This window comes from Cheilinus undulatus, linkage group 11, assembly GCF_018320785.1.
Source record: "Cheilinus undulatus linkage group 11, ASM1832078v1, whole genome shotgun sequence".
NCBI classification, from domain to species: Eukaryota; Metazoa; Chordata; class Actinopteri; order Labriformes; family Labridae; genus Cheilinus; species Cheilinus undulatus.
Window position 1 is genome coordinate 36434232 of NC_054875.1, and position 27018 is coordinate 36461249.

The 27018-nt window shown below is 37.8% G+C and overlaps 1 protein-coding gene across 1 annotated transcript; it reads left to right on the forward strand.

The window, feature by feature from the left end:
• Positions 1-412: 412 nt before the first annotated feature.
• LOC121517985 (forkhead box protein P1-B-like) lies at positions 413-24044 on the forward strand. Its single transcript, XM_041800127.1, has 16 exons — positions 413-500; positions 2824-2964; positions 13104-13241; positions 13330-13419; positions 14884-15004; positions 16419-16524; positions 16635-16742; positions 16924-17011; positions 17374-17451; positions 17563-17758; positions 17941-18017; positions 18096-18197; positions 19335-19462; positions 20414-20468; positions 22938-23101; positions 23223-24044. The coding sequence occupies exons 2-16, from the start codon at positions 2839-2841 to the stop codon at positions 23383-23385; spliced, it is 1740 nt and encodes a 579-aa protein (XP_041656061.1). The 5' UTR covers positions 413-500; positions 2824-2838; the 3' UTR covers positions 23386-24044.
• The last annotated feature ends 2974 nt before the right edge of the window (positions 24045-27018 follow it).

Genomic DNA, 27018 nt, shown 5'->3' on the forward strand with positions numbered 1-27018 from the left:
ATTAAAACAAACCCCCCAAAGAAACCCATGAAATTCTTCACTTTGTATAAGATGGCTCAAAAATATAAGGAAATTTCACTTCTTGAATAAGCCTAGATAAACTTTATTGTGATGTCCAAATTGTTTGAGACGAACCTGTATATTAACAGCTTGATTACTCTAGAGTTAGAACTCTGAGCGAATCTAGATTGACATATTTTGTTGTAAATAGTGCATATAATTCAGTATGCAAGCCATAAATTGTTTTATTTTCTAAACGTACGATAATGCAGAGACTTTCTCTGTCGCTGAGTTATAAATTAAAGCCTTTAATGCAGTCCGTGGTCTGTAACAGTCTCTCGTGTGGACGTGACGTCACCATTGTTTACTTTTACATTAGCCACGCCCACTGTTAGCAACTTGTGGCTAGCTCGCTACCAAGGAAGGCATTGGTGCTGTTCCGAGGTTCATTCTCTAGACACCACCCCGACTCTGAAGACTGTCCGCTCCCACATATTTCGGTGAGTACACGTTTATTAAACATAACGCGGACACTCGTTTAATGAATATTGATTTCAACCGTGGATTCATTCTGCTTTTACCGGGTGGCAGAACGAAAAAGGGAGAGAAACGTTCCTCACCTGCTAGCAGCATTAGAGCAGGCTAGCTTTTGTTGAAACGTTACTGTTTGAATACCACCCGAAAGGATGGTCAGAAGATGATTCCCCGTGTAGCTTACAATATACTTACAATCAAATCGCACTTGCTTTGTTAAAGCAGCAACTTTAAAACGTCATATGTCGTCCGTGCTGATACCTACCGTTAGGAAGAGCTCTACTCATCCACACCAACGTGAGACCGCAATGGTTGCTGTTAACGGATATCGATTCCATTCATATCACATTATGCCAAATTAACCACATATATTTTTATACACAACTAAAACGAATTAACGGTTATAGATGACATTCATTAGTTATTTAAAAGTATAACATTTAAGGTGTTGATGACGGGTGGTGTTGTCGGCAGTGGATGGTATTGTCGAATAGTGAGGACAATATGAAAGCAGCTCCCTTATTCTGCCACATGTTCTTTACTGAAATAGGAAAAAGGATAATGACAGTGTAAATCCAACCTATCTGCACAGAAATAGATCTAGATTTCGAGTGATTGCATTGGCCGATCAGTGGAAGATAAAAAATTCTGACGGTTTCACAAACTAAATAAGGGTTTTATCCAGGTAATATCCATGTCTGGATATCGGCGGAGCCTAAATAACAGTGGTGATGTGCTGTTGGATGTGTGATACACGTTTGCCCATTAAATCTTGATGATAATTCATTGTTGATTTTTTTTATTGTAGGTGGTCTTTATTATGGTAATTCCAAGCTATGTAGAATCTAATGATTTATAAGCAGTGCTCTTAGCCAGTTGTTACCCACAATTTAAACATCACTGATTGAAATGTAAATGGCTTTGCTCAAGGGGATTTCATGATTTAAATTTCTCTACTTAGTCATTGGAAACCTTAGGCGCGGGTGTATATTGTTTACCCTTTCTTAAGGAAAGGCCTCTTTGCAGGGTTTCCTTTACATTCTTTGAAGAGGGGTGGCCCCCACTGCTGGAGAGTTGCCCCTGTGGTGAGAATACTTTAAATAAAGAACAAATTCACTCTGTTCTGCTTTCCCAAGTTTCACCTTAAAAAATCCACTGCAGCGCAACTGTTCTAGTATGATAATTCTGTTGTAAAATGCACTTTAAAGTAATGTGTCAGGGAGAATATACTGCACGAGTCAGTCGTCCTGGATCTTACATCCAAAATCACCCCTGCCATCTTCAAAAATGTCTACAGGAAACACACTGCCTTTTGTCTGCAGATCTAATCCTGATCCTGAAAGCAGAAGTAAACAGAGTGGAAACCTGTTTTGATAAGATAGGGTTTAGTTTGGGATTGCAAGAATTACATCAGTTTTACCAATCTGAGATATGACTCGCATATGAATTTGTTGCTACACCTAGACGTAACTTTCCATTTGTAGTCATGTATAAGTTCAACAGAAGGCAGTGCTTTTTCATCTTTTATTGTTTTTTCTTCTTCTGTTTCAGCGAAGAGTTTGTCTGAGAGGACATAATCTGATCAGATAATCTTACAGATGTTGCTTAAATGTTCTTGAGGCTTTGCTGATTGGTTTCAGCTTGTGAATTTGATAGTTGAGTAACCCGAAACATAATTATATTATCCTGGAGGCGATGTGGTCTGATTCATTTTAGGCCTGCAGTGTAGGTTTCCATCTGCTCACATTATTTGTTTGCCTACTTTTATTTACTTTTGTTTATGCTGCCAAGCCTTTGACTCAAACACTCCCAAGCTGTATACATAAAAGCCTACTTGTGCATTGTACTACCTGCCACGGCCGTTTATCGCACCACCTGGTTAATGGTAAATTGTTCCAGAAGGAAGATATGTTTGCACATAAACACGGACCCAGGGCCCCTGTGTTTACAGTAGTCATGGCAGCACTCGCTTATTCAACAAATAGACCTAGCATGTTCCTCTCTCACTCTTAGAAGAGAATGTTTGTCTTGGACCTTAGAGCTGTAACTGGGTAGATCTTAACTTTTAGTCCTGTTGCTTTTTACTTTCAGCACAAGTAAACTTCCTTGACATAATAAGGTCTTTTCAGATACTATTACAGCTTGTTAACTTTTTTCCTAGCAGAATGGATTGGTAACCTTCTAAGGCCAATACACCCTGAAATTTGTTTTTCTGCAACTGTGCTACTTGCATTTCTTTCTGTTCTCATTCATGCAGATGTTTTCATTAATACTCATTTCCTCTCTCAGGTCAGTGAAGTCCAGATGCATGAGTCTGGGTCAGAACCAACAAGCCGCACCATTCCAGCAAGTCACACAGAGAACGGGAACAACACTGAACATGAGAGTCGACTGAGGAGCAGCCAGACTCCTCCTCCAGAGGCACCCAGGGTCAGTCATTTCCAGCTGCATTCATGCACCACATCAGTATTAGTTTAGAAAGCCTCATTTATTTCTCACAAATGTGGCGATATTAGAAAAGCCTTTGCATACTCTCTATGATATGGTACAGTGAGGCTTTTGGACTTTATTGATTTGCCCGATCAATGAGATGTAGTGCAGCAGAAATTAATCTACAACCGTGATGAAAGCTGATTTTCCATCTGAGTACCTACCTTGTACCTTGCTCCATCTTTGCAATCATGAAGATTTTCTTCTATTTTTTATCTCTTGTAGGATAATATCAGGATATCTTTGTACTTTGAACTTTTGGTGTTAAAAACAAGCCGCTTGAAAAATGTCACATGGGCCTGAAATTAAAAACATATTCTTATTTCACAATTTATTGACAAGATAATTCATTCGTTTTAAAACAAAAATATAAATTCAGTGACTTTTTAAAATAATTTATCGTTACATTTCTATTTAAACATATTTGTCTATGCTTAACTTCTCTGAATGAAATGGATTCTATGATGCACTGAGAGCATACCATTCAAAGAAAATGTGCTAAAAATCAAATTATTTAGTATCTTTTTATGTAATAAAATGCAAGAAGGTCATCATTTTGGATATTCTGGCTCTTGGATAGACATGTTTTACTTCTCTGACTTTTCTGAATTAACCCTCTGAGACAGACGTATACGACAAGAAATCGTAGCCACTTCCTTTTTTTCCTCTGGAAGCCCTCTGTTTTGCTGTTCTGGGTGACTTTCCAGGGTCTTTAAAGATTTAGGGTCTGTGTCTGTAGTCGGCATTTTTAGCGCTGGTGGTGCTTTTTTTTAAATTAAAAACCTATGTAGTCCAGCATTCTGAGTGCTTAGCGCCCTGGGCGGAAAAAGGCCCACAGCATCAACTGTTTTTGTCAATGCACTTAAAGCACTCTCAGCTGAAACGTCTGACAATAGTGGAAGAGAAATCGATCTGACTTGTCTTTTTTCTTCTTTTTCGAGGGTAGTTTTGAGGTCTGCAGCTGCTGCCTGTGATAGGATAGGACTTATTTACATCGTCTTCATGTCTTCTGTGTGAAATTTCCTTGAAATACAGAAAAATGAGAGCTATGTTAAAACAATGTTACAGATTCCACGAAGTAATGTGGGATTCCTGTTCTGTAACATAGCTAGCAACAATAAGCGCTGGCAAGAATCCCTCCGGAATTTTGGTCCTGACCACTGCCAGAGCAAAAATAGCCGACTATAGACACGCAGCCTAAATCCACGCCAGTAACTCCGATATTGAACGATCATTTTTAATCAATTTTTTGATCATTTCTTCCGCTAGCTCAGCATTAGCCACCATGTTGAGTTCCCAAAACAGATGCCACATGGGCTGTGACAACCAATGGCAGGCTGTTCTATCACTTTGTCAAACAGAACATGTGTATACGCTGAGAAACTGGAGGAGAGGGCCTGAGCGGCTCATAATTGAGAGAAAAAGAGACAAAGAGCCTGTGACATGTCCCTCTGTGCCACTGCAGACAGGAAGTGCTTTAAATAATGGCTCATAATCAGCCAATATAAAAAAAAGCAGAAGGACTTCTTTTGTTAATATGTGAATATTTTGGAGACTTTTTGGCACTGAAATGGGAGAACAAGTTTGCACAAAAATCTACAAGTTTTAATTTCCATTTATTTTTTTCTTTTGTCTCTTTAGTCTTATAGCATTTTTAAAATTCAGGTGGCAGTACTGCAGCACAAATCGTCTTAAAGCCCAGTTTGTCTGGAAAAAAAGGATGTTTAGAGCTAGACTGTGCACTACAGATTGATGTTTTACAAATTTTTTAAGACGGTAAGTCCAAGTGAGACAGAATTGTTAAAAATAGCTTAGGTCTCAGAGGGTTGAGAACTTGAATGCAGGTGAACCAGTGGATACTATCTACTTTGCTTTGCTTTTTTGTGTGTCAAATAGGAAAGATGTAATTTATGATACTGTAAAGTTTGTTTGATGCATCAGAAAGCTCTGAAGCTAATTATGTATTCATAAAAGTTTGTTTTTGCTGTTCAGGGACACTTTCCATCTTTCTTACAACCATACTGAGCAGCATATTTGAAATACTTGTCCTCAACGCTACAAACATTTGTTGCAGCTGATGCAACCCTTTTAAATGAGCTGATGTGTGAATCACTATGCTACATTTGAGGTGATGTCCAGCTGCTGTGGTTATCAAACATCACATCTCTTCGTGTGGGCTTAGGTAGATGAAAATAATGGACCAACAGCACACTGCTACATAACAATGTTTAGTTTATTTATCTGTAAAGGTGTCCATGAAGCTCTCACTTTGACTATCTCAGTGCCTCCAAACTGCAGTGTTTTATATTTATGCTGAGGGGGAGCACAGGGATGGGGGAGGTTTGTACTGAGGTTTAGAAGGGGAGGGAGAGCACAGCTCCTGCTGGGCGGAGGGATCAGTGTTATATTGTTAGTTTTGTTTATGCTCACATCATGTAGGTTAGTGAGGCTCAGTTAGACTTTCAGGCAAAACCTCTCTGCCGAGCACCATTTGTTTTTACAGCAGCCAGCCGCATACTTTCAATGGAGACTCTCAGGTTTGTTTAACTATCTGTATTTGTTTAGTTAGATTATAATACCAAGGTATTTTGAATGTTTTAATTGGGATTTTTTTTTCTTAGTTAAAATGTATGTGCTAATGGGAGTGAAGTCACTTTACTGCAGTCCTGTAATGTTATATTTTTGGACCTCATCTTATTAAACCACCAGTTGAGTTTATAACCAAATATTTTTGCAAATGTCAGTCTTTCTCGTACCACACCCACCGGGGCGTTTTAGAAATAAATCTCATAAAAGAAAGCACATAGTGTTTGTTTTTCTGCAGGTTTTCAGCGTTCCTACTCGCTGTCAGTCATCTCAAAGTTCACAAGACCAGTCTTGCGGGAACAGATCTGTGTTTACACTCAGTTTCTCACTGGTATGACTTTCAACAATAACAACAACAGAAGATGTTTGGACTTGCTGGCTGCCATGGCAACAGGGATTAGTCAAAGGCTGTTGTTGTGTTGATGGTGTCCACAGAAAAATAGAGGGGCCAACTGGCTCTGTTTGTGGGATAGACCTGTTTGCATTGCTTTGGTGGCCACCTCTGCAGCATTGAATTTCATAAGAAAGGACAAACTAGGAGGCAGTCGTCTGTTATTGTTAGCCCAAAGCCTGTGTGAAATTCACTGTCAGTTTGTTTACCCGATTCAAAACAGACTCTGCCTCGGAGAGAAATGTTTGTTTGTGGTTCAGACCTTAATTAAAATACGAATCTCAAGTTCTGTTTTCATAAACAGGCCCTGTATGCTTTTTTATTCATTATTTATTTCTCTCTGCAATTTTGATTACTCTGTTTATGTTTACTGTAAACATCCCCTGAGCTGTGGGGCTTGACAGTGGAAGGGGGGGGGGGGGCAGTAATTGCTTTATGCCTAGCAGAGGATGTTGTTGTTGTTGTTTTCATGAGACTGGTTGTTGTTGTTGTTTTGATGGAGCTCTAATTCCCTTAAGACATCCAATGGGGTTGTTTTTGTTTGGTTCATTTTTAGCTGCAGTGGCAGTGGAGCCAAGTTCAGCTCACTAGATTGACCAGTGAACTGAGAATAACAAATAAGCAGAAATGCAAGAGGCTACGATTTAATTTTTTAAACATGAGGAAGAGGCTTTTGTGGTACTGCAGTCATTTTTTGATGGATAGAAAAAACAAGAATAGAATCTTTTATTAAATAACACTTCATAAAATGAAGTTTACAAAGACAAACAAGAACAGCATGAACAGAATGAAAACAATAACAAAAGAAACTCAAACAAAAGGACAAAAAATAAGAGAAAAAGAAGGCAATTAGGGTTATTTTAAGCAACAGGATAAAAATTATAAGATTTACTGTTAAAGACAGTAAAAGGGGAAAACACTTCCCAAAAGTTTAATTGTTGAGTAACACCACAATGTATAAAAAAAAACGAAATTGATAAGTTGACCAACTGCAAATCAGCAAATTTTTTCTTTAGGGAAGTTTAGTGTCCTGCCCTGTAAATTTTGTTAGCTTTTGTAAATCTAATCCTTTTTCAGTTTTAAACAAATAGTTTCTTTTTACTAATCTATTCAGCCAAATTGTAAAAATAATATAAATGTAAAACACTCACATTGATTCACTATCACTATATATCACTATACCTTAATTACTTTGAAATACACTGAAGCAAACACTGACATACTTTATATGCCCAGTGGAGAAGTAGAACTGATTTTGAATGTCAGCTAGCCTAGCTCTAACAGTTCAGTGTCCTTTACAAAATCTAAACCTTCTTTTAATCAGAATTTTATCATCAAAGATCTGTTTTAGCCAGCTGTAAGTACTATTAGATTAGATTAGATTAGAATTACCGGTGGATGTATGATAATTTGTGATTTGCCCCCTGACATCAGTTTTTGATGAGGTGCATTCACAGGGGATAAGAAAAGTCTGTAGTGTACCGGAGTTCACTGGCATTTTAAAGGAAAACATGAAGGTGCAGCATGGCTGCAGCAATGGAAGCACACAGTGAATTTTTATTTCTAAAGTCCATTTAAAAAATGTTGTGCACATCAGGTTCTGCAGGTGACGTCTTCCTGTGTCCTATACATGTTGTTAACTAGTTTCCCACAGACAACATGTGCTAAAGTGTTTCTGTCACTCTTTATATGTATATGTGTATATGAAATTTTTAGACATGTAGAAAGCTGTCTGTGACCAGTGTAATAGTGAGCAATCTCTCCTAATTCTTCCATAATACATCGTGGTTGTGTACGTCACCTGTGTGTATCTACAGCTAATCAGATAGCAGAGGAAGAGGAAGCTAGTTGAGCATCCCTCCTATTTATCCATGAGAGAGCGAGACAACGTTAAATATGAAACGCTCATGTCATTTGAATGGTTTTTATGCCGTTGATGCTGTGGATTTTGCACTGCACTCTATTAATTTTGGATCGCTACACACCAACAACAGCCGTCCTCACGCAGATCAGATGTTGCAGCCTAACTGCTGAATGTTGAGCGACACATTTCAAATCATAAGCTGTGTTATGCATTAAATATACAGCTAAATGATACTGATACAAGATCAGGCACTTGTAAATGGAAGCAAAGGGGTCAAGCAGAAGTGCTTTGTGTGACGCACACATACATTTGGACAGTAAAGATTAAATGACCATGCAAGTAAATAAAATAAGTCATTTTTTGAAATATTAACTGGAACTAGGACGATCAAGTTTGACCCCTGGAACAGGCCAAAAACACCTCATTTTGGGCTAATTTATTCAGAGTGATGGATTTCCTGTTGGAGGTAGAAACATGGTCCCGCTGGGGTTTTTTGTAGATCTCCCTAAGACGCATCTACACACCAAATTTCATAAATTTCACTGCCTTTTGACAGTGTTCCATAGAAACACTAAAGGTGGCACTATTGAGACATTTCATGACCACAGTTTTTGAAACCCATATCAACCTCTCATTTTCTCACATTTAAGGCGCACGCCAATTTTCACACAAATTGGTGCATGTCTAATTCCCCAAAAATGCGCAAGGTGACACAAAAAGGAAAGCGCCAGCGAAAACAATAGGGCTCTCGCACTGTCAGTGCTCTGGCTCTAATTAACTTAACGCAAAGCACTAGTGATAACCTAAATTAGTCAAAACCTTATTGACAGTGTCCTATACAGCCTCTATTATTATTTTTTCAATCAGAATAGGCTGCACTGGGCTTTAAAAAATCACATTTACCGCCCTAAATTACAGAGATATATTCACACCGGATTAGTGTCACCTGTGGACTTGTGTGTGCGCTGAAATATTGTAGGTAATTAGTCCTGGAATTTTTACTCTGCACATTACAGACATGGTTGATTCACGCAGGATTAAAAACACAGCATGATTATTACAAATGACCAGAGGTCCCTTTGTAATACTAATCCCGTGCGAATAGAGCTATAGTCTAGTCACAGCCCTGTGGTTGACTGGTGACCAGTCTAGGGTGTACCCTGCCCCAATAACAGCTCAGATTGGCCCTTTGCAAGTCAAGTGGGATAAGCAGCGTAGAAAATAGATGGATGCACAGGCAACTAACATTTTAAGGCATAGTTTTAGTTGACAAAATAAACACTAATGGCCTAAAAATAACACCTCAGTTTTTCATACAAAATTCAGTTTAGGTTTTTAACCATTTCTCATTCTGGAAAAAGCCCCCACAAGTGACAAAAATAACTCAGAACAAGTTTTTCTTTTATTTTACCAATAGAATTTAACAAAACAATCAGATTTTTCCTTCTAAGTCTGAGCTGTGAACTTGTTTTTATGTAGTTTCAGAAGAGAGGGAGAGTTGTTTACATGAACACTGAAGCTGCCTTTTTATGAGGACAGACTCTGTTGGCAGCCATGTTGTTGTTGTGAGTGTCTCTGTAGCCAGTAAACAAGTAAACAAGGGGGGAGGGTTTGAACAACTGGAGCCCAGGGAGAGTGACATAGAAAGTTCAGAAAATCTAGATTTACTATTTAAAAACTCATCCTAAACAACAAAAATGAATTTTTAAATAAATCAGATTCATCATGAGCCCTGGTTTCACCATCTTCTCCTCTATTTATTTATGATGTGGTTTTAAATGTTAAGATTCAAGCATAGCTGTTACACTATCATATATCTTCTAACATTTTACAAAGAAAGAAAGTAAATAAAGAAAACAAGAGTCAGATGAATCAATAGTGATTAATCTATAATTTTTAACTCAAAGCTGTACATAGGAACAGGTTAGACATTGTGTTGTGTGTATATCAGGCTCCATAACAAGTCATGGACCATGCACAAGAGTCTAAAGTACACTAACTACAAATACATGAACACAATTTAGCAGAAAATTAAGGGAAATTGGATAATGTGTTGACATGCACTGATATAACCTGATTAGCTGACATTTTTGAACATGAATTACTGCATTTGTTGTTTTGCTGTTTCATACATCTTTGCCAGGCTGTATTTTTCCATTTTTCATGAGTGTAGAAACACAATCAAGATTAGTCAGCTTTGCTCTAATGCTCCTTACTATCATGTTAAACGGGCTAGCATAGATCATCAGGTGTGTTTAATTTGACACTGCAACCTGAAAGTGTTTTTCTTCAACTTCAGATGTCTCATTTCAGTGAGAGAGCAGAGAGAGAATGCATAATCTCTCTCTCTGTGTTTGAATGTCACAAATAGCCGACTGTGCAGCTGTGTTAACATATTTAGACATGTTTATTTCAGTTTCTGTTTTAGTTGAACTTTTGGTGAAATTATTTTGGATTCAAGCATGCACTGTTAGATTTAAGAGTGGGTCTTTTTTTATCACAGCATACTGCTGTCAAAGGACAACTATTTGTTCTGAGGCCTTTGTCTTTCAGATATTCAACTCTGGAACTCTGTTGATTATAAATGTCTTTGCCCAAAGTGAGGTTACTGCAGGAGAAAAGCTCTGTCTTTTAATCCTGCGGGCTGATTAAAGAGATCCTGATCCTTATCGACATGTAAATAGTAAATAAACAGATTGTCTGCACTTGAAAGAAGTCTGTGTAGTGAGAGGCTTCAGTGCACATAAAGTTACAGAACAGACTACCTGTCAGGTAATTTTCTTTTAGGCTGTTATATTGGAATTTTTACTTCTCAAGAGTTTTGTTACAGGCTTTGCGTACACCTGGTGCAAGGTGACCACGTGTGCAGCATACTTCTTTTTGATATGATGCATTTGCCTTTTTTTATAAGATACAATGTGTAGAATTTTTGCATTGAAATATCTGTTTATTAAAGGTGACCATTCCTATGTTATATAAAGTGAGGTCTTACAGTATCTTAAATATTTCCTGAAGTTTTGAAAGGCTGAGAAATTCATATTTGTTCTGAGACATGGCTTGTTTTCAGTTGCAAGTTCAATTGCCTCAACTCACCTCCATGGAATCCCCCACACTCTGCATTTCCAGTGAGATGAGACTTGCACTGCTCAGTACCATCCACCTCCACAGCCTACATCCCAATACTACTTCTTGTTTTGAATTGAGGACTGTGTTGAATAAAGCGGCACCTCATAGGGCGTATTTACTAAGCTTAAAGTTTGATTGAAAAAAATTCTTGTAATGGGGAGAAATGCATTTATAAGTGCACTTCCGTGTTCACGCTGAAAGTGTTGCCAAAGCTCATGCACATCCTGAATCCCAGAGCACGTGCACGTTCTGGGAGCACTTCCAGCTTGAATTTGGAAGTGCACTTTTAAATGCATTTCTCCCTCGTTATGAGAAATTTATAAATTAAAACAAAAAGCCAGTATTTTGTTTAGTAAAAACGCTGTATGAAGTTCCATTTTTATTGGACAGAGTCCTCAGTTTAAATAAGAAGTAAACAGCGTAGATGTGTGGAACTGGCGGCACCTGTCTGTTGTTGCCATAATGTTATTGTTTTGGTTGAGAGCCCCCTGGCAGCGAAGTTTTCACCAGGGCTGGGCAACTCACTGAAATGTAGAAAAGATTGGATTAAATCACACTACGTCCTACTGCAATTTTCAAATTGCAGAAGTTGCAATATTCCAAATACCAGTTCAGTACATTTTTTGACATAGAGATATTATGCTCTACACATCATGCAAACATTAAAGTATCCATTTTTTCTGTAATAGTCTGCAAATAATCCTACTTTCTATGTTATGTTTGTTTTTTTCTTATAAAAATTAGAGGGACATAAAATCATCATTCCCTTCAATACAACAGTTCATATTGAATATGCAATGAGATGTATGCAATGAGACGTTGATGATTATATAGATCAATTTATTGCTTGTTTGTTGAGCAATGCATAAAATGGGGAACTTAAAAAATTGCATGTTAAATTGTAATTGCTATACGGGGGCGTTGTTTTCACTACAAATTTTGATTGTTTCTGATGTTGTAGGAATGCTTTTGTGAAATATAGCTTGAATCTTAGCATCAGCATATTTCTTACAGTATCTTGTGTGTTTTGTAAATTCAGTGGCACAGTGAAAGGTGAGAAGTTCTAAACTGCCAGCTGGAGTTTGTTCCGTTACAGAATGAAAATCAGCCATGTAAATACCAACGTGCCGGCTGGCAGCAGCACCCTGATCTTAAAGGGAATTAGAGCTCACACTCTAGCTGCATTCAGAATCACACCATATTCACTACAGTACATTATACAGTGAATAGGGCATCTGAGTGACCATCTTTATACCATGTGGTGCACTCATTGTATCCCACAATGCATTGTGTACGTAGTGAAGAACTGATGGTTAGCACTATTTACCATCATGCATCACTGTTCAACGCAAGGAGGGCTTCTTATTTTGAGGCACTTTTTTTACTCAAAAGCATGGTCTTAATAAGCTGTAAAGATTTACAACAAAGTAGCATTTTCTACTAGTGATAACTACAGGTATGGGGCCATAGCCTGTATGCATAGATAAATGAAATACAGCATGAAAATGTTTTCTTATTTCCTAAAATCTCTGAGCTTTTTATTAATTTTTAATTTTACAATTGTATGTGAAAATACACTTAGTTTCCATTTTCAGTGAAATTCAACCATTGGTTTCAATATCCTGCTGTTGTTGTTGATATCTATGAGCCATTGTGGCTACATATTTTGATTGTGAGACAGTGATGATGCTATTGTTAAGTCGTAGTGTCTGATTTTTTTTTTTTTATTATGCTGACGAGGGCACTATATAGTCAACTATGGATAACTCACTATAGCCTATAGGAAATAAGGAGTAGGGAACAAGTGGGATATAGGACACAACCCATGATTGGTTTGATTCATATTACACCCAAAACACCCATGTATAATCATGCCATTTAATCCAAACTCTTTGCACGCAATGCTGGAATTGCAACTGGATTGCACACCATGTAAATAGGAAAATGTGGACTGACACCCCTCTACACTTTGCTCCACATGCTTTAGACAGCCTGCTTTACACTGTCAAAATAATGTTTTAACTCAACCGTTTCTAAAGTTTTCTTGTCTATTCTCTATTTCTGTGGTATAAATTTTAACCATTCTGTCAAATTTTGTCTCCGATCATGCAGGTTCCAGTGTCGTTGTCCATGATGACCCCACCAGCAGAAGCCCCACAACAACTACAGCAGACCCCACAGCAGCAGATCCTCACCCCCCAGCAGCTCCAAGCCCTACTCCAGCAGCAAAAGGCACTCATGTTACACCAGGTAATTTATTTTATAGAAAAGTAGTGTGTTTGTCATGTCATATTAGGTTTTTATTTACTTAACCTGAGTTTCATCAACATCTTTGCAGCAACAAATTCAAGAGGTCTTCAAGAACCAGCAAGAGCAGCTAAATATGCAGCTGCTGCAGCAGAAGAATGCAGGGATTGTTAGTCAAGAGGTAACTTCTCTTCACTATGGCATTTTTTTAAAATCAGCTAACAAATATTTTATCAGTAATTGCAAAACAAGGGTTAATATTGCTAGTCAAGCCACATGCCAGGAAATAGTAGTCTACAGTTAAAATACCTAATTATATTAACCATATTCCCTGGAAGACATCTCTTGTTTTCTGTTCTTCTCTTAAGATAACTCATTACAAGTTCTTGGCTCTTCTTGGTGTGCAAGTAACAGAAAACATAGCACTCAAGGTTGAAGCTGTAACATTAACAGCCTTAGATCACACATGAGGTGTTTTAACCATGGAAGGTGCTAATTTTTGAATACTTTCAATTATTTTATAGGTGTTTCAGCTTTTCTATTCAAGCTGTGTCACATGTTCAGAAAACTGCCCAAGGACCCAAATGTGTCTAAGTATATGAGTAAAAAAGGGACAATAACACCTTACAGTTTAGTCACATATGAGCTGTTTACAAGTATTTTTCCATAACAGTATGACATCATTAATCCTGGCTATCCTAGTGTGTTCAAAACACAACAGGCAGTTAGCTGAGTATTCGAGACAGCAGGTGTTTTGAATAATTTATTGTCTGTATTTTTTTGTTCAAAGAGTGCATTTCTTTTGATTGAGGCTTGTGGGATGCTACCAAACTAGCATTAAAAATGGCAGAATGTGTTTCTACCAACACCCTATTGTGATAAAAAAAAATTGGTGATGTCAGGGCTAACCACTTCTGATGTAGATGTTTTGCCTTCTTTGTTTGTTAACATTATCTGGTGTCAGAAGCTAAGGGATTGGTAGCCCCTGAGTTTGTGATTGTTCAGTGAGGCAGAGCATTGTGTCACTTTGTCTTTTCATTGTCAGTTTTTTTGGGGTAGATTTGGAGGCTTTTTACCTTTATTTGACAGCTGGAAAGTAAGAAAATATGGTTAGAGAGAGTGGGAGTAGACATGCACCAAAACAAAGACATGCTAGGATCAAGATCTGGGCCTGTGACCAGTGCGTCCAGGACTCTTGCTTCTGTATATGGGCATCTGCTCTATCAGCTAGCTAAACTGGCACCCAGTGCTTCACATTTTCAACCTTACAAAGTGTGTACAGTGTGATCTCCCTAAGTCCCTGACTAAGGATGCTAAAATACTTGATACTTTTTCCATACCATGTGTTTCAAAATGTTGACAATATGTTTGAGCATTTTAGTCAGTGTGCAAATGTTTGCTAGCAAGTTTTGGTGATTGAAAACAATATTTATACCATGTGATTACTGCTAGTAGCATATCGAAGTTAGACGTTTAGTGTTATAAAGCCCTAGGCCTAGCTTAGTTACCATCTCTGTTATGTTTTTTTCAATCCCAGGTAATGTTTATTTACTCCTTAATCAAACTGTAAACATACTTCAGAACAACCTGTACTCATATTAACGAATAGAGAATTCACTTTCACAGTGTTGTTACTTTGTCACAGCTGACAGCCCAGCAGATTGCCATCCAGCAGCAGCTCCTTCAGGTGCAGCAGCAACACCTCCTCAACCTGCAGAGACAAGGCCTGCTGTCTGTGCTCCCCACCAGCCCTGCAACAGCCCCAGGTATGCCACAGTGTTACAGGCCTCACTGCATTGCTGTCTGACAACTTGAAGGACAAGTATGTTGTAGGTACAGAAGCTTTCTTTTGTTTTTAACAGTGTGTACAGTTTTAAAGTCCCTGTAAAGTGAGAATTCTTCATTGAAAATTAGCAGCCTGCTAAATGCTGTGTTTCTGTTCATCCTGAGGTTAATTTGCCAAATCTATCAGCCACTGTGGCCTGGGGGTCATTAAAATGATCATAACAGAGAGATTTGTGCCAGAAAAAAGACTTCTGTCTCTTAACACAATCAAGTAATCAGTATTTCACTTGTCTTTAATCGAGGGCTGAAAAATCCGTGAAAATGGTATCTAATTGTGAAGATTTTGACTCATATTACAAACTGTATATGAATTATCGTATTGAAGGGAAGGATAGTTTTTATGTCATCCTCATATTTAGTCAGAAAAATGTACAAAAACGAAGAAAGAAGGAGTTTTTTATAGCCTATCCCAAAAAAAAGCTTCTCTTGAATGATTGCATATGTAATGCATAACATCTCTGCTGCAAAAAAAAGTTTTAAACCGGTATTTCGACACAAATTTCAGGCTAAAGAAATGTTGCAACTTCGACGATTTGAATATTGCTGTAGGGCATATTGCAATTTAATCTGATTTTCAATTAATTGCTCAGCCCAACTTTTGTTCTGGATGATTAAAAGAAGCAGACTGTGGCTTTGTCTCTCTCAAAGCAGCAAAAGTTAAATCTGTTAGTGTTTTGATGCCAAAGGTTAGTTAAGTATCTGATGACAGACACATTCTATTCCTACCAAGTCTGTCACAATGCAAATCATAATGGAAGCCTTTTTATTTTGATGAGCACTATCAGGAAATGGAGTCGTATTTTAACAACAAAGACACCTCAGGAGAAAAGCATAACTTCAAGCAACTAAGAAATGAGATGTTAGAAATGCCTGAAGCGTTAAATGCAGGATTAAAAATTAATCAGAGACTTTTTAGCTTTCAACTGTCTGCTTGTTATAAATGTAATAGCAGACAAATGATTTAAAAGGATCATCTCTCTCATGAGTGGGCGTGGCTTTGGCCCATACAGCCGACACACCCTAGGGCAGATATTACTGCCTTATTTTAAAGTTTAATTTATACACTTAAAAATGTTTTACATTACTGAAATTTGGCCTGGTGGTTTATAACACAGTGGCCTGTATTACAACAAATATAAAATACAGATTTTTTTTTAATCACTTTACTGGGACTGTCAGTTTGCAATGTGGCAACAATTCCTAAATATATTATACTGATAATTCTATATGGCTGAGTGTAGGCTAAACAAAATAACCACTCCACACTGCAGCTTTCAGTTTAAATTACCACCTTATCAAAATACTTACATTTTTTTGTGTTTACATGTAATTCAGGCTGTGAGAACGGCAGCATCCTATCTGCCAGCGGAGACAACAGAGAGTCTTCTGGTCAACTCTCCACCACCAACGGTCATCACAGCCTTCTGAAGAGGAGAGAAAGGTGCCTTTAGCAACTTATTTTGACTTGTCTTTCGTGCACTGTGCTTTTACTGCAGCAAAATGCTGACTCTGAGATATTTCATTAATGATTGACTTTTGTACCTTTTGCAGTGGCTCACTGGATGAAAGCACACAGAACAGCCATCCTCTGTATGGAAACGGCATGTGTAAATGGCCGGGCTGTGAGACAGTCTTTGGAGACTTTAAGTCATTTCTCAAGTGAGTGGTAAATCTTGGCATACCTCTAACATGGTGTAATGTGGAGTGATTCACTATTCTACAGATATTGGAAATATTTAGGATGGAAATGTATTTTTCACTCAAGTTAAATACTTGACCTTTAAATAAATTACCCATGATTTCTGAGAGGTTTATCGTGTTTATAAATGTTTTTCTGCAGACATCTGAACAGTGAACACATACTAGACGACAAGAGCACAGCGCAGTGTCGTGTGCAGATGCAAGTGGTTCAGCAGCTGGAACTGCAGGTACACTGTCGATTTATAGTGGCATTCTCAAGTGTTTTATAGTTCTTTTTTAAATCAAACAATAAAAGAGGAAACAGCTGCTTACCTTTTTGTTTATAACTTAACCATTGCTTTGTGCAGCACCACTTCCAACAACTCAAATAAAAGGAAAAGCTCTTTAAAAGTTTGAGTGAATTCTTTTCCATTATTAACAGCTGTGATGTGTTTTCACACCAGACCCAAAAACAGAAGTGATGTCTTTAGATAATTACACTTTCTAGGATTCCAGAGAAGAAGCCGCTCCAACAGCAAATGTCATTTCATCATGTTACACAAGCTGTGAATTCACCCAGCTTCTATTTCTGTCCTCCCGTCTAACACAGCTGAAAAAGGACAAAGAACGACTGCAAGCCATGATGGCTCATCTTAAGTCCTCTGAACCCAAACCCGCAGCTCAGCCTGTAAGCACCTGCTTTAGCTGTTTCCTTCAATTAAAGTAAATATTGTTTTTGCTCTTAGCTACACTGATATTTTCCTGACTTAAGTGCTTTGTTTTTTTTTCTCTCCTTCAGGTGAATCTGGTGTCTAATGTATCCTTCTCCCAGGCAACATTGCCCAAAGGCCCTCCTCCTATGAGCCTCTCTCAGAGTGCCACGGCGCCATCCACACCCCTGACGCCACTCTCTGAATCCCCTTCAGTCCTCACTCCCAACAGCATGTTCACTGGCACCCCTGTGCGGAGGCGGTATAGCCGCTCTGTGAGCCAAGGTAAAAGTGGTATTATGCACTCATTTAATGTCAAGTTTCTGCTGATTTTGAGCTGAAAATGCACAGAAATTTAAGTTAAGAAAGACACAGAAACAGGTTTCTTTTATTTAATTAGGTTTTTCTGCCAAATATAAAACTCAGTTCTGCATAGATTTATTCTACATGTTATTTTCTCTTTGCAGACATTATTGATAACAAGGAGTTCTACTTGAGCACAGAAGTCCGACCTCCATTTACCTATGCTTCTCTTATAAGACAGGTAATGTGCACACAAGGGGATCAGTATTCTGTGGTGTTTCCTTTTCCCTGTCTCTAACATGCTCTGTTTATATTTCAGGCAATATTTGAATCACCTCGCAAACAGCTGACATTAAATGAAATCTACAACTGGTTCACAAGAAACTTTGCATATTTCAGGCGCAATGCAGCTACCTGGAAGGTATGAGCTTGTTTAAGCAACAAATGTGTGATTATTTGAATATAAAAGGAAAAATTAATATGGCATTTATGTAGGATCCACAGGTTTGTAGAGTAGCCTAGAGGTGCTATAAAAAATTACAACGTCTGAAACATTTCTTCAAAACTTAAAACAGATTCACATTAATAGAAAACATTTTAACATTTGATAAAACAAATTTACATTTAAAAAACACTTTTACACAAGATGAAACAAATTTACATTCAGCCAAACAATTTTACAAAAAAAGAAAAAAAAGAAAGAAACAGAATGCTTAAAAAAATGAAACAATAAAGTTTAACAAAGCCCTTTTACTAATGACCAAACAAATTTACATTTAACAAAAACTCTTCTGCAAATGATAAAACAAATTTACATTTAATTAAACACTTTCAAAAAAGACCAAACACATACACATAAAAAAACATTTACCAAAGATGAAACAAATTTACATTAAACAAAACACAGTTTTACTAAACATTCAACAAATTTACATCTAAAAAAACACTTTTACAAAAGACAATACAGATTTACATTTAATAAAACACACTTTCACCAAAGCCTTACCAAATTTACATTTAACGAAACAATTTTACAACAAATGATAAAAATTTACATAAAAAAAACTTACAAAAGAGGAAACAAATCAACACCTAACAAAATGCTTTTACAATTGATAAAACACTGTTACACAAACTGAGATGAATTTACAAGTTGCAAAACATTTTTACAAAAGGGCAAAGTATTTAGTGTCTCAACTTTTGCAAAAGTGTTTTGCCAAATTTTAATAGTTTCCTCTTTTGTGAAAGTGTTTTTTCCTTAAATTTGTTTCCTTTTTGTAAATGTTTTTGTTAAATGTAAATTTGTATTGTTTTTGAAAAAGTGTTCTTTTAAACTTAAATAATATTTTTTCTTTTGTAAATGTGTTTTGTTAAATGTAAACGTTTGTTTCTTATATACACATTTTATTTATAAAATGTAAAATGTTTTTGTTAATGCAGATTTGTTTCATGTTTTGTAATTTTGTATTGCACCTTCAGGCCACTGTAGTTTTGTAGTAATTCTTAAAATGTAAATCAATTCTTCGTTTGTGAAATAACAGTTTTATTTGTCTTTCAGAACGCCGTCAGACATAATCTCAGCCTCCATAAATGCTTTGTGCGTTTGGAGAATGTGAAGGGAGCTGTGTGGACTGTAGATGAGATCGAGTTTCACAGAAGACGGCCCCAGAAGATGGCCGGTAACGGGTAAGTATACCTTACACATGAAGCCTGAATCCTGTGTGCCTCAAATATCACCAGGCGTCAGGCGACGTCTACCATTTTTGACCTTTAAGCTCCACCTGATAAGTAAACACAATGTTTACTGTAAGCAAGTAAAGAGCTGCTCAGGCTCAGTCTCACTGTGTTTATGTGGCGTGTTGACACAAGCAAAAGGACATTTCGGGGAACAGAATGGAGCAGTATGTTGTTTTTTTCCTTTTTTAAGATGTACCAGGCTGCAAACCAAACATGAAAATACGGTATGACCTCTATCTTGCTGAAAACAGCTGTGAGCCTGTGGTCCAAAACGGCTTATCATTGTTTCTTATTTCTTTGTCATGTCATACCACGATGACTCAAACTCCTAAATTATGTGTATTTTATTAAACAAACAGACCAGAAGGCGCAGTGTTTACATTGGCAGTTTTCCTTGTGCCGGGAATTTAAGGGCATCCGGCTGTTTGTTAAGCCCCACCCCCCCAAATTTCCCATTCAAGGCACTGTGTAACATTTACAATGATAAACGTGGCAGATTAACCTGCGGAGTTCCTTTGTCATTGTTGAAAGAGCGGATCCTAGATTTCAGGCATCCGTAGACAATTCCAGGCTGCTTATTTGAACTTGATAACTGATGATTTTTCAGATATGATGCACACTTTTACAGCTGAAGCTATTAAACTGGTTATTATACCTTAGCTCCAACAACTGCTTAAAACACTAGAAAACATTTTAAGGCTTGCAGTTGTATTTGAAGTGTTACTAAAGAGGCCCCTGCAGATATGCATCCAGTGGCTGTGTGTATGTGCATAGCTGCAGAATCTTTAACATCTGATCATCCATTAAGGAGATATGGACACAAAGTTAAAGCATTCATGAGCTTATTTTAGAACTTTTGTCCTGTAATGCTTAATCAGTTTTTGTTTTGTTTTTTGATAGATCTCTTCTGAAGAACTCACAGAACCGTCAGAGCTTAGCAGGGTCTGCTCCTCAGGTAAGACACACCTGATATTCAAGCATTATTTTCCAACATTTGTATAAATTATGCACACCTGTGAGGAACTTTAAGGTTGTGCTGATTTGCCACCCCATGTAGATAAAACAGGATGATTAATCACCTTCCTGTCTTACCCCGTGCATGTGTGATACATTTTTTTCTCTTACTGTAAAATCCAGTGTAGATGCCGCACATTTAATAGCTATTTTTCATCTAAAAAGTTACCTGCAGCTTATAAACAGAGCAGCTTACATACCATTATAAAGTACTTAGACATACAGCAGCATTGCAGCACGTCTGTGCAGCTGCCACTGTCACATGTTGCATCAAACCCATCAGAATTGAACATTAGCCCATTCAGTGTGCATTGCAAATGACCACTTCATTGCTAGCAACAGACTGGAAGTGGGGTTAGATGACACTTTTAACTGCTTTTCTGCCTCTTAAGGTCATAACTGTGTATTCAAATAAAACAGGAAGTATACCTTTAGTGTTGGCATTACCATTAAGTGCTGATTCAACTGTAAACAGCCAGTAAAAATAATTTAAAAATGATAAATCAATTTAGCAAAAATTAAGGCTTTTAAAAAGTATTAGAAAAATCCTGCATGTAGTTGTTGAAGGAGAAAGTGTTGAAGCTGAGGCTGGGGTCAATTCTTATTAGCATTTTATCGGATTTTGAATATAAAAAGCAACTTTGCAGTGAACCTTCTGCCTCATGTAATACTGGCAGAGTCTGGTAATGTTAGCACTGCTAGCATCTCAAAGGAAGCTTTATTTTCATACTACAGTAACAGATACTGTCTGTATTTTCAAAACTATGTTGTCACATTTTTATCTTATGGTCAAAATTGTACATGAGTGTCGCCAAAGTGACTGGTTAGAAAATATAAATGCAATGGTGTGTTATGATACATTTAAAGGGGCTTGAAAAGGTATTAAATCTGATGACAGATTTTCTGTATACACCCTGTAGTTTGTAGATGCGGCACCATCTCCATTTGCCATAAATAGATGGTACTAAAAGAGCAACACAGCTGCACCAAAACTGCACGTTGCAGACTTTGCTGAATGAAACAGAAATCATTGCACACGTGGAAGATTTAAACCTTTTTTCCTTTGGTAGATTGAAAAAATCCTTATAACTCTGGATGACTTGTACTCCATATTTAACAGTAGTATAAAAAGGTTGGACCAAGCACTTTCTTCTTTAAAACATTTCAGAAAATGCCCCTTTTGCCAGGTCTTAAAAAAAGACACTATGCATTTATGAAAGTGGTACTAGAAGTGATTTATAGTTGCAGTGTTTTCTGGTAAACTGAATTACGGTAGAGCAGATTATCAAATAAGCCTTTGTTCTTATTCCTCTTCCTCTGTGTGCAATGACTCAGTAGTTGTATAAAAAGTAATATAACCATAACTGTTATCAGACCGGATGTAATAATGTAAAGAAATGTTTCCAAGTGATTCAAATCAGATAAGATAAATTGAAATAATTACTGTTTGCTCCTGGATTGCAAGGGTATGTTCTGTTACTGTTAACTAAATGAACACTCAGCTGTGTCCAGTACATTTGTGTTAACATCCCTGGGCTCAAAAAGAAGCAATAAAGTATTTTTAAACCATATATATTGTTATAGATCTCCTTGCAACAAGTTGTTCAGGTTACAGTTTAACTCCAAAGAAGACCACAGTATGCTGCCATCATGTGACGCCCTTGTATGAGCTGTGCGGTAGAGCCCCTACCAGGAACCTGAAAAATTTTTTATTTTGAAGGTTGTACCTGTTATTCTTGGTATGCTTCCTGTATTTACGGTGCGCTTCCACGTAGTGTTCACAACACTGAAGAAGACCACAAGTTGAAACGTGTCCGTTGTGCCTTGCTGAAGTAAAACTATCTAAAAGGGCATTTTTGAGTGCTGACACCTCCTTTTGTAGGATGCCCTTGTATGAGCGCCTATAAATAGCGAGTCCTTTTTAGACATGCTCTTTTGTTTGGCAAATTAGGCCTACACCATTAACAGGAGTTGTTATCAGTATTGTCAAACACAGGCGATGGCAATTAGAGTGATACCATGGCTCTTTTTAAGCACCCTGGGATACAGCATTACTGCCTAGACTTCTAACTTCCTGTGTCTTTGGCGTGGAAATGTATTTAAAAATGTGTCTGCAGATGCCTTACCTAACACCTACCCCCACCCAGCAGGAATTACACACAAATACTTGTATAGTTGTAATCATGGTCCTGTTTTCCTTTTAGGTCATTAAGAAGCATCAGTTGTAATTTCAGTCTTCACAACTAATTACAAAAGTCCTCAGAGGAGCTTTAAATGGAGTGTTTACTAAGATGTTGTTGCAGTTTACACAGAAATCAGAGATGTTCTTATATATTAGTAATCAGAAATGAATCGCAGCTGTGTCTATTGTGTTGATATAAAGTGATTAATATATTAACCACTTTTGCAGAGTGGCTGTCCAGATGCCAACTCTCTGTACAGCCCAGCCTCGATGGGCAGCATCCCGCTGCACTCCCTGCCTCATGTTCTCCAGGAGCAGATGAACGGAGCCCTCGCTAACGGCTCTGGATACCAAAGTGATAGCAGTGCAACGCAGTCTCCTCCACAAGCTTTGTAAGTGTCAGCTCCAGAGCTTAAACCACTTTTCTATAACAGCCTCAGCTGTGATTAATGTAACTGTATGATGACAAAAGCTGATAATGCTTTTTCTTCCTGCCTACTGAAATGAAACTAGCATTAAAGAGGAGCAGGAGGACGAGGAGATATGTGAGAATTACCCGTACGAGTCTCCAGAGAGCACTGACGAGCACGGCCACAGCCCGGACATGAACCGAGATGAAGACAACGGTAGCCCACAGAGGCCAAACCTTCATTTCGACCGCGTGCCTTCTCTCTGACTGACTGTGCTCTCCACTGCAAGGCCGCTTCACTCACATTTTGTGTGACTTTATATTCCAAAAACAACTGCTTCATCTACGTAACCAAACACTCTCTTCCTAGGGAATTTATTTTCATTGTATTTATCTGCATTTTTTTTTTTTGTTTTTAATCTAGCTCTAAATCCTTTCTGTACAGTAGAGTGAAATCACAGAAACACATTGATGAAATTGTCTGTTGATGATTTTTTTTTTATATATATGTACACAAAAGGACCATGATGAGCAGAGACGCCAAAGGAAAGGGAACACTGATAGTTAGCACTTCACCATGAAACGTTTCCTCCATCTTTGTAGCTACCTTTTGCTATGTTGGGGCCACATTAGATGTTTCTATCTTAGTTGTCAAAATATAAAAAATGTAGAGGAAGTACAAAAAATATTGCTTTAAAGATGAAATGTTCACTGCCAACATGATCTGATATATTTGTATTTAAGGCATAATCATTTGATCAAAAGAAAACGTAGTATCTTTATACCTGTTGGTCTTTTTCACCCCTTTAACATCAACATTGCTGAATTTGCTCCATGTGAGCTTGTAAGAGTAGATAATATAGATTTACCATTACTGTAAACCAATGCATCTCTATGAAAAATAAATTCCTCATGATAAATGTGTATACTGTGCGTGCCTGTGTCTTCAATTTAGTTTCTGATCATGTATAAATGATTCAGTAAAACAGGTAACCTGTGTTAAAAGCAGCATCAATTGCAACCACCTGCTCTTCACAGAAACTTTTTAGAGCTTTTAAGAAGAGGCAGACTGTTGCTATGTGTAACTGGCCAATCAAAATCCAGTATTTAACCTACCTGTGTGTGCAACATGTAGTAATACAATGGCAAGAGGCTTTTAGTAATTTGGAGGCCTCAGACAGAGATTGATATTAGGCCTTCCTTGTAGCAAGTAAACAAAATGTTTTGAAGCACGTCTTTTCCTGTAGAAGGCTAAAGAACTACAGGGCATGTCCAAATCTAATACATCAGTATACTTGCATTTCACCTCTTCAAAGAGCATCATAATTCAAACTCACAGCATTTAAATATTTTAACACCTTCTCAGGCCCAGTGGAACATATGGAGCGCACTGCTGGTGAAGTAGTGATTCTTTTGCTACTGATCTTTGGATATCATTTTCATAAATAGTAATCCACCAGTTCATTGTTTAAATATGTCTATGGGATATCCTTAACATAAAATGTTTGATATCGAGACATTTTGGCAGACTTGGGGTTGCTGGTTGGACCAGGGGTTGGATGATGAAAAGTATTTTTTTTCACATATTCCTCAGATCTGATGCATGCCCATTACAGTGGGTATTATCAAAGATTCGGAGAATCTAAAGAAATCTGTGTGTAAGGGACAAGGCTGAAGTTCAATATTGGATGCCTGTGATCTGTGTTAATTTTGTTGACTAAAACTATGGCTAAAACTATTCATCGACAGCCTTTTTCTATGAGAAAGACTAGACTAAGCCTGGCCAAAAATAGATCTTTGATAACTAAAACTGACTAAATGTAATTTAGTTTTTGTCAGACATTCAAAATCCGTTATATTTCCCCACTGTGGGTAAATCTGTCAAAATACAATAAATCTGTATCTCTATTACCTCTCAGCTGTAGAAAGCAGGGACCCCAGGTTTGGCAGGGTGCACAGGACACACTACCATGATTTGGTACCAGATTTAGGCAAGAGAATAAAAGCTTGGACAAAAAGGTAAGACTAAAACTAGGCTAAAACGTTTCTGAGTTTTTGTCAACTAAAACTATAAAGGGTAGAAATGACTAAAATGGGACTAAAACTAAAATGCATTTAATCTTTAGGCTAAGAGTAAAATTAAAAAGCTGTCAAAATTAACACTGCTTATGATCTTTGGGTTCTAAGGCAGCATGGCATTAAAAACAGGCATGAAGCTTAGAACACTTCCAGAAATCACTGTCAACACAGTTTGTCATGCCATCCACAAATTGAGCTCAACAAAAGTTCAAGCAGGAAGACTGTTTCTACTCATTCATTAGTCACCTCTCATTTATGTCTCCCTTCTTCCATTCGTTCTCTCTTCCTGCTCTGGTGATCAGCTGATTATAGGTGTTCACTCTCAAGTACTAAGCTAATCAGATTCTGCTACAACCTTCTTTGTGCACAAGTCATATTTTAAATCTGTCATCCTCTCTTTTAGTCAGCCTGTTGTTTCATTGCGGATGCTGCAACCCTCCTCCACCCCAGCCACCTCCATTCAGTTCATCAGCAATTAGCCCAGATCCTCAGGTCTTCTGCTACGCCTCCTGTTCCAAGCCACCTCCTTGGTTTCCCTTTCCAGCTTCCCGAAAGTCTATTCATCCCGCATCAACACCACCACCAGTGTCTAGACTTTATAGGGGTCTCCTATTCCCCACTTCAAGTAAATGAAGTCCTCACAATAGCCTAACCACCAAAGAAATTTCTTTATGATTATTATTTCTCTATTGTTGAACTCAGATTAAGTTTCTTCTGATCAAAAGCTAGTCAAAGCTGTATCGTGCAAAGAAGAAGCCATATGATCCAGAAACACAGCCGTCTCTTGAGGACCAAAGCCCATTTAAAATGAACTGTGGCAAAATGGAAAACTGTTCTGTGGTCAGATGAAATAAAATTTGAAATTCTTTTTGAAAATCATTGACACAGATCCTGCAGACTAAAGAGAAGAGGGACCATCCAGTGTGTTATCAGCACACAGTTCAAGCTCCTGCTTTTCTGGTCTTATGGGGTGTGCATTAGTGCCTATGGCGTGGCCATCTGGAAATACACTATCAATGCTGAAACACCTCTTTTAGAGAAAGCCTTGAATATCTCAGCAAGGCAATGCTAAACCACATACCTTAATCATGGCTTCACAATGAAGTCTCTGTATGCTGAACTGGCAGACTCAGGACTGTTGAACGAGTAGAATCCTACATCAGACAAGAATGGGACAACATTCCTCTCCCATGAGCAACTTTTTTGGAACCGGGGCTGTAGAAAGAATAATAACTGTGTTCAGTTTGGGCTTATGTCATAGTGAAAGGAAACAAAGTGAGTGGCAGACGTCCCATTGTGGTATTGTGGTTTTGTCCATCTCATACATTAACCCTTGCATTGTCAGATTTTGTGGTGTCCCTATCTGAGGTATTGTCTGTCATACCAATCTCCAGGTGTTTGATAAGTGGCCTGGCTCGACTTTTTATCAATATATTGCCATAATTGAATGAATCTTCCATGCATTATGCCAGCACAGATTTGTAGTCGTGCTTCCTGAGTGGTGAGTATCGATCGATGTGGAGTGTGCTCACAGTGTGGGGTGGGTGTGTGCATGAAGATGGGAGGTGCTGAAGCTCCAGCTCAGAGGGGTTCACTGCTGCGGATGCTACGGATTACACTGTTGGATATTTAACAAGTACACACAGGTAATCTTCAAAGGGAATTACTTAGCAGAAAGAATAAGTGTTTGTAGGTACAGAGGAGCTTGCATGATTCTTAAACTCAGCATGGAAAAAGAGCTTCAAAAAGTAGTCATTGTCCTTTAATGAAATGATGAAATTACTCAAATATGTATGTTTTATCTTCTTTGTTTTGCATAAG